The sequence below is a fragment of the Equus asinus genome, chromosome X (genome assembly GCF_041296235.1).
Source record: "Equus asinus isolate D_3611 breed Donkey chromosome X, EquAss-T2T_v2, whole genome shotgun sequence".
Taxonomy (NCBI): Eukaryota; Metazoa; Chordata; class Mammalia; order Perissodactyla; family Equidae; genus Equus; species Equus asinus.
In genome coordinates, this window is record NC_091820.1 from 140,762,573 (window position 1) to 140,777,500 (window position 14,928).

General features: G+C 36.4%; 1 protein-coding gene across 1 annotated transcript in view; it reads left to right on the forward strand.

Annotated features, from left to right (window-relative positions):
* The window catches only part of VAMP7 (vesicle associated membrane protein 7), a 43,941-nt gene extending 31,948 nt beyond the window's left edge, over window positions 1–11,993 (forward strand). The window contains exons 7-8 of the mRNA XM_014834716.3: window positions 6,587–6,679; window positions 10,115–11,993. Coding sequence (XP_014690202.1) covers window positions 6,587–6,679; window positions 10,115–10,183 — 162 coding nt within the window. The 3' untranslated portion in view covers window positions 10,184–11,993. The remainder of the gene's footprint in view (window positions 1–6,586; window positions 6,680–10,114) is intronic.
* The last annotated feature ends 2,935 nt before the right edge of the window (window positions 11,994–14,928 follow it).

Genomic DNA, 14,928 nt, shown 5'->3' on the forward strand with positions numbered 1-14,928 from the left:
GTGACCTACTTATGCTACAATTACATGTATCTTTGCATTTTCCATCTGGTTAGTGCATGAAAGTTTTGAAGAAAGATGGTAAGATATACAGTGAATTAGAAGGAGGGCAGAGATCACCTACAGTTTGGGTCCACACAATTACAAATTTAAATGCAGACTAGAAGTTTACACATTGAAACGGATCAGTGAATGATGTTCATTCTTACTGGTAGTTAGATTCTAGTGGTTAAGAGCACAAGCTCTAGAGTCAGGCTGCTAATTGAATCCCATCTCTGCCACTTACTAGTTGTGTGACCTTAGGCAAGTTAACCTCTCTGCCTCAGTTGTCATCATCTGTAAAATGGAGATGTGCCTACTTCATAGTGTTTTGAGGGTTAAATCATATAATGCATACAGAGTACCTAACAGTGTCTGGTACGTAGTAAGAGCTATTTAAATGTTTACTGTTAGTTTTACAGAGACATCTATTAACAGTAGGTCTTAGGAGGATAACAGTGTTTTCATCAAAGCACAAGGTAATTGGAGGAAGGGTGGCACCACACAGGAAGTCAAAACACCAGAGTTCTATAATGGCTCACTTTGTAACCCATTGCTGGAAGGCAAAGAGGGCAAAGAAGTATGTCATCTCAGATCAGCAGACTAATTTCTTTGGTACTTCCAGTCCATCTCTTAGCTATTCTTAATCTCTGAAGATTACCCTTTTTAGCTGGAGTGGTCTGTGTTTGACCAGTAAGTATTGGTGTGGTATAGTCTGTACTTTCTAAATAAAAGTCTTCTTAATGTTGTTGACTACATGACCCAAAATAGCAAACAGTATTCATTAACTAAGAAGTGTCTTCATGGAGGAATAAAATACATACAATAAAGTGCAGCAAGTGTACTACTTTTAATAGGTGTAAAGCTCAGTTATTTTTTACATATGTCTATACCCATGTAACCGCAACCTAGATCAAGATATAAAACATTTCCAGCACCTCTGAAGGCTGCCTCATGCCCTTCCAGTTGATATTCCCCAACAGAGGTAACCAGTTTTCGGACTTACAACACCCTAGATAATGTTCTGCCTATTCTTAAAATGTATAGAAATGGAATCATGTTGTGTGTATCTGGCCTCTTTCAATCACTAGTATATTTTTGAATGTAGTAATAGTTTATTCTTTTTTATTATTTTGTACTGCTTGTATAGATCTACTTACCACAATTTGTTTATCCATTCTCCTCTGTAGGGCTTTAATTCTGAATTCTATATTTTGTTCATTGATCTTTTTGTCTACTTTTATGCCAGTACCACACTGTATTGATAACTATAGCTTTATAGAATTCCCTATGTCTTCCAACTATGTTCTTATCCAGGCTTGTCTTCACTATTTTAGGTCCTTTACATTTCCATTTATGTTTCAAAATAAGCTTGTTATTTTCCATCCTTTAAAAAAAACTTGTATCTTTGATTGTGATTGCATTTAATCAATAGGTCAGTTTAGGGAGAATTGGTATCCTGATGGCACTGAGTCTTCCTGCCTATAAATATGCCATTTCGCTGCTTTTTTGTAGGACTTAATTGTTTTCAGTAGTATTTTGTATTTTTTGGTGCACAAGTCTTATACATATTCTGTGAAATTTACTCGAGAATTTCCTGTTTTTGTATTCTATTGTAAATTTTTAAATTTCATTTTCCAGTTTTTATCACTAATACATAGAAATGAAACTGGTTTTTATATATTGACCAGGTTTGTATCCTGCAACTTTGCAAAATTCACTCTTTAGTTCTAATACCTTTTTTATAGATTCCTTCCTTTTATTTCTTTTTCTTGCCTTACTGCACTGAGTAGAACTTTCTACACAATAGTGAATACAAGTGATGACAGTGGACATTCTTGCATGTAGCACATCTTATGGTAAAAAATTCAATATTTTTACCAATTATGTTGTTAGCTGTAGGTTTTTTATAGGTACCCTTTATCAGGTGGAAGAAGTTCCCTTCAATTCCTCATTTGAGTTTTATTCATGAATTTTATCAGATGTTTTTTCTCTATCTATTGAGAGGATTATAATATTTTTATAATACCTTATTGGATTTGCTATTGATTTGTTCAGGAATTTTGCATCTGTGTTCATAAGGGATGTTGGTCTATAATGTATTCTTCTTTTTAGGCTTTGGTATCAGGGATATACTGGCCTCATAAAACAAATTGCAAAGTGTTACCTCTCTATGCTCCAAAAGCATTTTGAGACTATTGGTATTAGCTGTTTGGAAAAATTCACCAGTGAAGCAGTCTCAGCCTGGAGTTTTCTTTGTGGGAAGGTTTTATATGTACCATTTTGCTATTTGTTTCCTATTTGTACCATCTATTCTTTGTTCCCCTCTCCCTCTTTTTCTGCCTTATGTTCGACTGAGTACTTTTTAAATTTCATTTTTACCTCCCCTGGCTTATTAGCTATAACTCTTTGTTTTCTTACTTTGTGATTGCTTTAGGGTTTATGGTATAAGTCTTTAACTTATCATAGTCTACCTCTGAGTGGTTTTATTCCACTTCACAGATAGTCTAAAAACCTTAAGGTAGTATACTTCCATTTTCCCTTCCTGGTCTTGATGCTATTTTTGTCATATTTTTATTTACACATGTATTATAAACCTCGCAATACATTGTTGTTTTTTTGGTTCAACAGTTATCTTTTTTTTTTTTTTTTAAGATTTTATTATTTCCTTTTTCTCCCCAAAGCCCCCCGGTACATAGTTGTATATTCTTCGTTGTGGGTCCTTCTAGTTGTGGCATGTGGGACGCTGCCTCAGCGTGGTCTGATGAGCAGTGCCATGTCCGCGCCCAGGATTCGAACCAATGAAACACTGGGCTGCCTGCAGCAGAGCGCGCGAACTTAACCACTCGGCCACGGGGCCAACCCCCTCAACAGTTATCTTTTAAAGAGATTTAAAGAATAAGAAAAACATCTTTTCTATTTACTCATGGTGTTATGATTTCTGGTAACTCTCTTCATTCTTTTGTGTAGATCTGGATTTCCATCCCCTGTCATTTTCTTTTTTGCCCATAGGATTTCTTGTAGTGCAGGTCTGCTAGTGATGAATTCTTTCAGTATTTATATGTCTGAAAAGTCTTTATTTCACTTCCTTTTTTTAAAGATATTTTCACAGTATAGAATTCTAGGTTAATGTTTTTTTCAATATTTTAAAGATGTTTTATCACTGTCTTTTACATTGCTTCTGACAAAAATTCTACTGTCATTCCTACGTACATAATGTATTTTATTTCCTCTGAGTTCTTTTAAGATTTTATCATTGGTTTTAAGAAATTTGGTTATAATATATGCCTTATTGTAGTTTTCTTCAGCTTTGGGTTTGTTGAGCTGTGGGTTTGTAGTTTTCGTCAAACATTCAGCCATTATTTTTTCAAATATTTTTCTTTTCCTGTCCTCTCCTCTCCTTCTAGGACTCCAATTACATGTACATTAAGTCACTTGACGTTGTCCCACAACTCACTGATGCTCTGTTCATTTTTTTCAGTCTATTTTTTTCTTTGTTTCATTTAGGATAGTTTCTATTGCTATGTCTTCAAGTTTACCTGTCTTTTCTTCTGCAGTTTGTAATCTGCTATTACTCCCATCTTGTGTATTTTGCATCTCTACAAGTTTGATTTGAATCTTTTTTATATCTTCCGTGTGTCTATTTAACATGTGCATCCTTTCCTCTACCTTCTTGAATATATGAAATATATTTATAATTGCAGTGTTTATTCCACTTATGTGTAATGTAAGTATTGATGGAGTTGGGTTTAAGTACGGTATGTTGCTCCTTGGTTCTTATTTGCTCCATCCTCATTGTTCCTCTTTTTCTTTCTTTTGTATACTTACTCAGATATTTTAAAAGTTGTTTCATTTTATAACCTCTTGGGTTTTTAACAGCTTTATTGAATTATTTCTTTATTGGTAAGTAATTCACCGACCATACAGTTGACTCATTTAAAGTGTACAGTTCAGTGGATTTATTATATTATATATGGATATATTACATTATAATTTTTAAATTGTGGTGAAATATATATAACATTTGTCATTTTAACCATTTTGAAGTGTGTAATCCAGTGACATTCATTACATTCACAGTGCTGTGCAACCATCACCACTATCTGTTTCCAAAACTTTGTCATCATCCCAAACAAATTCCATAACTGTTAATCAATAATTCCTCATTACCACTACCCCCAGTACCTGGTAACCTCTAATCTACTTTCTGTCTCTGTGAATTTACCTATTCTAGGTACCTCATATAAGTGGAATCTTATAATATTTTTCCTTTTGCATTTGGCTTATTTCACTTAGCATATTTTCAAGTCTCATCCATGTGGTAACATATATCAGAACTTCATTTCTTTTTATGACTGAATAAGATTCCGTTGTATTTATTTACCACATTTTATTTATCCATGTATCTGTTGATGGAACTTTGAGTTGTTTCCATCTTTGAGCTATTGTGAATAATGCTGCTATGAACATTGGCATACAACTATCTGTTCAAGTCCTTGCTTTCAATTCCTTTGGGTCTATACCTAGGAGTACAGTTGCTGGGCCATATGGTAATTCCATGTTTAGCTTTTTGAGGGACTGCCAAACTGTTTTCCGTAGCTGCTGCACCATTTTGCATTCCCACCAGCAAGGTACCAGTTTTTCTACATCCTCACCAATATTTGTTACTTTCCTTCTTTTAATTATAGCCATTCTGATGGGTATAAAGTGGTATCTCATTGTGATTTTGGTTTGCATTTCCCTGATGACTAATGATGTTGAGCGTCTTTCCAATGTGCTTATTGGCTGCTAGTATGTGTTCTTTGGAGAAATTATTCAAGTCCTTTGCCCGTTTCTTAATGGTGCATTATCAGTTACTACTGAAACCATCTGCATGGAGTGAAGAGGCCTTAGGCTGGTTAGCTTGCTCTTGTCATTCTCACAGGGATTTTTATATCTTCTTCTTGTTCTCTTCTACCTACACCCGCCCCCACCCCCCTGCATCCCCAAAGGAAGCTTTGGTAAGGTGTAACAATTATTCTTTATAGCTGAACTGGTTTTGAATAGGTGATTTGTCAGTGTTGAAATATTGACCTGAAGATTATGAAGGAATGTCTGCCTTAACCTATTGAATCACATAACTATATTTAGATTTATTAGTTTCATTGCTCACTACTTCTTTCTTGTGATTTAGTTTGTGAGTAATTACGAAGAGTTTAGGCAACTGAGAAGTTCATCAACTATACAGTTTAGAGTGCATGGTCCTCAAGGTCTCCTTTAGTTCTGACGCCAACTGCAAGTTTGTCTGTTCCAAAAACCACCCTTAGGTTTGATAATTCACTAGAAGGACTCACAGAACTTTAATGAAAGCTGTTGTACTCACAGTTATGGTGTATTACAGGCAAAGGATACCGATTAAGCTCAGCCAATGGAAGAAGCACATAGGATGGAGTTCAGGGAGGTACCAAACCCAGAGCTTCTGTTGTCCTCTCCCCATGGAATCAGGACATGTTACTTTCCCAGCATAGATGTGTGACAACACACATGGAGTATTATCCAATGGGGAAGCTTGCCCAAGCCTTGGTGTTCAGTTTTTATTGAAGTTTCATTACATGGGCACGATTGACTGCCTACTTGCTTGATCTTAGTCACTAGTCTCTGGCTCCTCTAGGTGTGACCCAAAGTCCCTACCCTAAATCATATTGTTGGTCTTTTTTGAGTGAGTAGTCCCCACCCTAAATCACATTGCTACTATTTGGTGAGCCTGTGGCCCCCAGGCAAGCAAAGATTACCTCCTAGAAGCTGAGGGCAAAGATCAGACCCCTTTTGGGGCAAGGTTAAGTTCTTTACTACACAGTATAGTTGATGGGCATTTGGATCATTTCCAGTTTGGAGATAAGACAAGTAGTGCAGTTGGAAACATTTTTGTGTGTCTTTTGGTAAACTTGTGCATTCATTTCTATTGGGCATATACCTAGGAGTGGAATTGCTGGTCTATTAGGAATTTTTTTGTTTGTTTTAAATTGCCTAATGTCCTAGTGGGAATGGTTCAGTAGATATTGAGAAATTGATGTTGCAAAAGCAAATGGATAACTGAAGGGAGTGAAGTTCTTTTGGCCCTCATACAAGTAAATACATATCTTCTTATGGAAATTAAACAGGCTTTTATGGCTCAAAAGCCCAGGATTATCCTGGGCAGAATAGACAAATGTTTTTGCATCTGACTGGCTTAAAAGGAGCCTTTCTTATTGGAAGCATAAAGAGGAAAAGGCTTTTCGACTAGCGGGAAGAACCACTTCTGGTGCTCGACGTCATGTGCGTTGCTTCAGTGTAGAATAAGGAGGAGGGAAACTTTTCCAGCAGGCTCATACTGCTTACTATAGACCTGGCAGTGTCCTGCTTTTGAGAACTAGTCATTACGAATGGCCACCCTCTACCTGTGAAGAGAGGGGAAGGGTAAAGAACATTGCTACTTCAACAGAATTAATGAAAGTAAAAGTTTTACAGGTATTATTCCAAATCAGTCATGTAATCGGTTCCAAGGATCAAGCAATTCATGCTTTTTTTCTAGTCTGTCACCTTCAAAACAACCAGCAGAAATCTTGCCCGAGCCATGTGTATGAAGAATCTCAAGCTCACTATCATCATCATCATCGTATCAATTGTAAGTTTTTGTCTTTTTAGTGTGTGATTTTATTTTTCAATCTCTAAAAAATTAGGTGCTGGAATTCTTTGTCAACGATCAGCACTCCGAGATGAGCTACATATAACTTTTAATGGTGAAACACGTGACCAGGCAGTGGCTTTCCTTTAAAGTCATTATGAAATATTATCTCTGCTTAGACCCCTTCTCCCTGTTGAGAATTCCTGTGTGTAAGACGTCATGCAAGGCATTCCAAATATTCCTGGATGTTTAACATTTTTGTCACTACCAAAATAAGATTCTTTTAAAATTACATTTTCTAATTGATTCCATATTTTCTAATTATAGTTCTATTTTATACTTGACTCTATTTCTTTATTTCTGTTTTCTCTTTTCTAGTTGATTTATTTTGTGTCTGGTGACCTTGCATATCTCTTATTAGTTGCAATAGTTTGTTACTTGATTCTTCTGTATGCTATAGGTCAGGAGTCAGCAAACGTTCTGTCAAGTGCCAGATAGTAAATATTTTAGGCTTTGTGGGCCCCATGTAGTCTCTCTCACATATTCTTCCTTTTTTAAAACAATCCTTTAAAAGTCTAAAAACCACTGTTAGCTCACAGGCCAGGGGCTGTAGTTTGCTGATCCCTGCTATAGGTGAATTTTGATAGCATCTGTTAATAATTTTAACCTCATCAAATTTGTATATATATATATATATATATATACACACACACACACACACACATTTATATAATTTTATATATATTTTTTGTATTTACTAGCAATGTTGAATAATTTTGATGTGAATGGGCATCTTTATTTAGTTCCTGGTTTTAATTGGAATGCTTCTAATATTTCATTTATAAGAACAATATTTACTATGAATTCTTAGATATTTTTTTATCCAATTAAAGAACTTTTATTTCTAGATTGCTAAAAGTTTTTATCAGGAATTAATTTTAGGAAATATTTCTCTGCCCAGTGAATTGATAATGTGACTATTTACATTTAATATGAATGTATTGAGTTACATTCATAAATACACTTATAATTATCCTTTCATTTCTAGGATAAATACTAAGAGATCATTATGTACTATTCTTTTAATGCATGATGAGTTCAATTTTCTAATATTTAGTAGTTCTGTTGTCTATAAATATAAATTAGTCTATATGCTGTTCTCCTTTTGGAAACCCTATGTAAACAGATATTGGACCTCTTTGAACTATCCTGCATGTCTAATAACCATTTTAATATGTTTAAACTCCTTTTTCACATTGCATTCTGGGAGAATTAGTCAGCTAACTCTTCCAGCAAACTAATTTCATTTTCAGCGCTGTCCATTCTGCTATCCAACTCTTCTATTTATTTTTCAGAGCCATGTTTTAAATTTCTAAGAACTCTTATTATTCTTACTTTAACCCTTTTTTAATGGAACTTGTACTTGTTAACAGAGAGACTCCTTGAATTTCTTTGGATATATATTAAGAGATATATCACAAGGAATTAGTTTACACAATGGCAGGAGCTGGCTAGGCAAGTCTGAAATCTGTAGGGCAGGCTGTCAGGAAGGTCAGGCTAGACCTCTGGGGCAGGAGCAAATCTGTAATTCACAGGCAGAATTTCTTCTTCAATGAAACCTCAGCTCTGCTCTTAAGGCCTTTTAACTGATTGAATCAGGCTCATTCAGATTATGTGGGATAATCTGCCTTACTTAAAGTCAACTTTGTGAGCTTTAATCAGATCTACAAAATACAACATCACCTAGATTAGTGTTTGGTTAAATTACTGCACACTATAGGGTAGCCAAGTTGACGTACAACTGACCTTATAGAAATATAGTCATGTTTATATGTAATGGGTTTATTATTTTTATTTTTAAATGAATTATATATGTACTTTTTAAAAATTTCATTTCTAATATGATAAGCGTTAATAGTTACAACCCCACAAGCAAGAGATCTTTGGAGTCCTCACTAACTTTTGAGAGTGTTAAGAGGTCCTGACCCAAAAGTTTGAGAGCCACCACTCTATGCAGGGTGAGGGAGATGCTTTACTTTGGGGGCAGTTAGTGGCTGGGCAAAGCAGCCTTTCCTCTCCATCCTCTTGTCATTTGCAGAAGCCCAAAGTTAACTCCAAGCAGATACCTGTGACTTGGCTTCCGCTTCTCGACCACTGTCAAAGGTCCACCACCTTCGGCAGCTGGACCTACCTAACAGAGAAGGGTCACAGATCTGTCAGTTATAGTGGAAATTGTGCCATGGCCTTGAATGTCTCCTTGCTCAGGATCCTCAGGTGGAGCATTCTAGGCTTCTCAGCTTAGCTTCTTCCTTCTTCTTTGATCTGTGAATTTATATTGATTTATGAAGCTGCATTATTGTTCAATTCAGTTTGTATTTATTGATTACTTATTGCCTATGCAGGGCACTGCTTTGCCAAAGGTGTTGTTAACCTGATATATTGTGCTTTAGCTTTAAAAATCCTTATATTTCGGTTGTGGCAAATAGTCAACTGTATATTAAATTGGACTATCTGTGTGAGTGTGTGTGAATATGATGTGAGTAGTTTAACTTATTTATTAATAACCAGAATTTGGTGTAACTGTCCCCCAACATTTGTAGAGAAGTAAGGCAGAACATTTGCTGACTTTTGGGAGGGAGTATGGAATTGATAAATGTATGTTTCCCAAGCATGTGAGTAATGAAGTCAGTCACTTAAATATCTCAAAAAGTTGTAATTTAAAGCAAAATAAAATGGCTAATTTAATGCAATGAGCCTAATGTTTAAAATAAATGTATTTTTTGGAATATCATAATATGAGCAAGCATATACTATTAAAATAGCATTATTTAAAATTACTATAAATCAAAGGTAACACATCTATAATAGAACTAGCCTTTTTGCTGTGTTACTTGTGTCATTAGCTTTCCTTTGATTTGATAATTATAATTATTGTGTTATTATCTGCAGAAAGATTCATAGCAACATTCTTGTTCATAGGTGATATAGATGTAGAGTCTCTACTCATGCTTCTTCGTATTTTTTATCATGCTAATAATGAAAAATTAATTCATGTGTAAAACCTAAAAATGTACTTAATAATAAAATCATACTTAAAGGGAATTACGGTAATTTATCTTTTTGACTATTAATGTTTCAGTAAGAGTTGCTCATACAGCTTGATTCTGCCTAGTTCCCAGTGAAGAACATCAATTTCATTGCTTTCTCTCCCTCTTAAGAGAGCATAGTGGAATTCAAGTAGGTGAGAGTTATATCAGAAAGGATAATTTTAATTGCATTTCTGTCTTTGAAAATACTTGATTAGTGCATTGTATTATTATGCAGCTGCCACTCTAATGGAACCAGTATTTGTTAATAGGTCTTTACTTTGCTTTATATTATTTAGGAGCCTACGATAGAGTCAAGAAAATAAAATTGCTTTCTCCCTCCTTCCAGGTGTTCATCTATATCATTGTGTCACCTCTCTGTGGTGGATTTACATGGCCAAGCTGTGTGAAGAAATAAAAAAGCAAAAGTTGTCGTTAACCAAGGGTATCAGAGAACAAGGAGTTAAAAGCAGTCCATGTGATTCAAGCCTTTTAATACTGACAGATGGTGTCTGTCAGTCTCTTCAACCCTCTTCTTGCTTTTTCTTTTTTTTAATCTTGTTCTATGCCTCCAGATTTATCTTTGTCCTATCTACCAATTTATTCCTGTGCACTTCAGATTGAACCATTTATTGCAGCAGTAGCCTTAAAAAGGCTTTTTATTTCTTTGGTTCATTAACTAGCGTCATCTACTTAGAGAAACATTTTCGTTTGTAATTGCAGAAAGCTGATACCAAGGGGGAAACCACCAGTCTTATGAGCTGTCTACTGAAACTGTGGGTGAAGTTTGTATGTGCACACAAAAGTATTTAAGAGACATATAGTATTGCTAACATCTCATTTTAATGTCTTTTGTTATTGAAGAGTTTTAGGTGCTTGAAAATAATATAAATGGAGAATTGTTATTTGGGGAATTGTAATTAAATTGTTGATGCTGCTTGTTTCTAGGAACCCAAGCAAGTAGAGTATTAAACATTTTATCTCAGTCATATGGAGAACATTTTGCTAGCCCATTAGAAGCACATGGAATTATCCTTGTCTTCTTAGTATTCACTTTCGGGAAGAAAGTTTGACCATTTACAAACCTCACAGTGCTTGATATCCTGTTTCCCAATTGCAGTTGATTTGAGGATATGATGGTTTAAATATCGTTGAAGGTTGTGGTTTTCTATATGTTCCTTTTTCTGTAGTGGATATTTAGGGCAAATATGTAGTTAATAGAATGGGTCGTAGAGGGAATGGGGAAGCAAATTCCTCTGACTCACCAGAGAAAAAGAAGAGAACCACAGTGGATGTGCTAGCATTCTAGCTGTATGAAGGGAGGTCATGTGGGAAATTTTTTTAAGTCCGAGAAAAGCCCAAGCTGAGTATAGTCAACAGTCAACTCCAAGGTTTGGGTTTGACTGCTGATGAATAATAATTTGAACATCTTTTGTGGTTTAATAAGATCTTTAATCTGCCTAGTTTTGAAGAATTCTTTTGTGAAACTTCAGCATTGACGTTATGATATATGGAAACAATACAAGACAGTTTAACATACATTTAACTGGAGTGTGAAAACTGGAGTGTAATCATACTGCTTCAGCTACTCTGACATCTGTTAGCTAGTATGTACTTTTGGTGTGTATCTGAAAGGACATTTGCTGCCCTAGATATAACTGCATTTATTTATCAGTAAATGCCAGTAAATGGAAATTTTTTTACATGTGACTGTTTTCCCAATGAAAGAACAAATTAGTCTATAAACCCTAGCCACCTGTTTAGCCTAGTCATGTGCCTTGAATATATATGTGTCACATAATCTTCCTCATGCTACCTGGTCTTCCATCTAAATCTTTTGAATCATGCTGATTCATTTATTTCACATATTTTAGGCTCACTGGAACTATTCCTGGTAATCATGCATAACACAACTGTTTTTCCAGTTTTTCCAGTCTTGTTTATCAACACTAATGCCTTTTAATTACATCACCATTTCCTATTGGAAAACACGTTTGTTCCAGGAAAACATTTAGCATTCCTGAATAATAATTTCCAAATGTCTTTAATCCAAAGAGAAAGACTTAAAGCTTATTTCCCTTTCTTATACACACCTGAATAAAAATGATGTGCATGTTTTAGGGATAAATTATGTAACTGTCCCTTGGTCTATTTATGTATAAGAATGCTTTTTTAAAGCACATATCTTGTTTTAAATGATGCATTAATAAAATTTAAAAGTAATACAATAGGTTGCTTATTTGTGACCTGGAACCTTTCAGTAAAGAGCTATAGCATTGTCTCAGGTGTATAAAATATTTTCAAAACCAAAGACACAAAAAAACTTTAAAAACATAAGTAGGCCATACTAAAACCAATGAAAAATCCTGAAATGACCACACAGCCTCCACAACTATCATCCTGAGACCATGATTGAAACAACAGAAAAAAACCCTCAGGAATTGTAATCTGATTCAACACAATTCTGGAAAATCTATCTAAAGTTGGAAGGCATGGCTCAAAGGAAGGTATGAGAGGGTGGGAGCGAATAATTGATTACAGCAAACAGGTCTAGCTAAGCAAACAGTAAAAAGGGCCAAAGATCAAATGTACAAAAAGCTGGGCCACAACAAGATAATAATCAGTCACTTGGGGCCTTTGAACTTAGGTAACTGAAGTCAGGAACAGTAGAATATGTTTTTGTACAGGCTAGAGAAACAAGAAAACAGCCCATTTAACTTCTCTGCAGGCCTCCTTCAGGTTTCAACTGAAGTATGCACTCCCTAACCAAACACTTAGAATAAAAAAAAAGATGGCTTTTTATTTGGTTGTCATGAACAAGGAAAGAAGCAGCACAAGCTATTTCTTTTTACTTCAAACCCTTGGCTACAAGGTCAAATAGTGTCACAATCTGTAAGTTTCCTTCAGAATGAATGGACATGGCTTACATCAGAAAAAGTTTCCTCCTTGCTTAACTCTGCTGGTACCTATCTTTCCTGGCCTCGAGATGGGTGAAGAAATTGGGTTGCTTCCCAGGGTATCTTGGTGGGAATGGATGTAGCAACAATAATAGCAACCCTAGGCTCTCCTACAGTGTTTTACATTAGAAGCAGGTCTGTTTCTGACAGCTCCATCTTTTCAAGAATAATAAATTACTTGGAATGGTGGTGCTGGTGGTGCTGGTGCTTGACCTATGATTCAGTTTGAATTCAGTGAGGAAAACAGTGCCAAGTATTATGGAAACAAGGGGTTTAATACAGGATTCAAGCTTACACAGCTGTGTGACAAACTGGGAAGGGAAGGTCTGAAAGGGAGCTGCCAGGGATCAGAGGAACAGTCCTAAGTATTTTCACTTGAAACACTGCCACTAGTGGACAGACAGGTTGAAGCTTGCTGGAAAATGTGAGAATCCCTACATGTCTGTTTGCCAAAGTGGGTGCGTGAAGAGGGACATGTGGAAAGGTTTGTGGAAGCCACAGCCTCAGTAGACCTGATGTCAAGTACCTGACTTGTGGCCGCAATTGGTCAGCAAGGCCAGTAGTCAGGAGGGTGAGTTGGATGTGGAGTGGTGGAGATTGAGAAAAATTTAGGGTACTCCAGGCCTATTAGCATCTTCATGTCTGATTGCCCTGACCTTCAGAGTATTGGCCTCCACCTCCCTTCTGCTTTCCAAGTCTCATGTGAGTTCATTTCACTGGCAGAACATAATCCTAAAAGCATATAGGGAAAATAGTTTCTATGAAACTCTCAGTTTATGGGAAGGGCAGTGGTGCCAGTGCAGCATAGCCAAGTTCTTCCTAGATTCATTCATAAAATCAGTTTAACTGCTTTATCTTATGGAGAAAGACCATTTGGGTAAGTTAAAGCATTCTTTTGGTCAGGGCACATTGTACAAAATTATTTTGGATTCATGCTGTTTATTAAACCAAAAATTATCTAAATCCGAAATATGTTGTAACTTTTTACATCTCTTTTCCAACGAGAAGGAAAACGATGACAATACTCTGTATAAGAAAATTCACACACACAGGCTGACCCCTGATTTACCGTTTTCATTCCAAGTTTGGAACTGCATAAGGAAAACTTTAAAAAGCCTCATGCACAAAGAGATCAGAGTGCCCCTTACAGATTTTCACTTCTGGCCAAGATAGGGTAACAGTGACTGTATTTACCTTCCTGCCTGAAGTAACCCCCCAAAAGGACAAAATATATGAAACAACAGTTGTTAAGGCACACCTCCAGGCGATGAAGGGCACTGGTACTTCAAAGAGATGAACCCAACAATTGCCCCAGCTTATTATGTTGAGAGTATCCAGGCCATGATGCAGTGAGGAGGAACTCAGGAAGAGCCTGGCAGATTCCCTGGGTTGAGACGTGACTCAGATTTCCAAGGAGACCAAGACACGTGGTCTTTGTGGGGCACTGGAGAGGAGAGAGCTGCAGAAAAGAGAACTCCAGAGATCCCTGCCCAATGCCAGGGAAAGAACCACCCAAAAAACATCAGAGGGAAAGTATCCTCCACTCACACAGGACTATTGCCTGTACCCACGAGACAGCCGGGAAAACCTCATGTCTCACGGAGTATTGGGTAAAGTACTCAGAAGGGTCTTGCCTGGACCAGGGTTTCTCAACCTTGCCACTGTTGGTATTTGTTGCCAGATATTCTTTGTTGTGGGAGACTGTTTTGTGCATTGTGGGTTATTTAGCAGCATCCCTGACCTCAGCCCACTAGATACCAGGAGCACCCTCTTCCCAATTGTGACAACCAAAAATGTCCCAAATGTTTCTGCAAAGTTGGGGTGGAGGAGCAAAATCAACCCTGGTTGAAAACCACTGCCCTAGACTAAACAAAATCTTGTCCAGCTTGCCAAATCTTAAAAGTCACACCTGAGGGGTATCAAGCTGTTTCCAAGTAACTGTCCCAGAAAAAAAGCTCAAGAATATATGGGAATACAAGCATACAGCATACCAACAAGGCAAAAGATCAGGGTCAGGCGTCAAATCAAAAATTATCAGTCGCACAAAGACGCAGAAGAATATGACCAATACTAAGTCAATTTAAACAAGTGGGGAACTGACATAGATGTTAGAATTAGCAGACAAAGACATAAAAAGAGTTGTTAATAGTGTATTCTATATGTTCAAAAAAGAAAGCATAGACAGAGAATAAAAGAAGGCCCATTG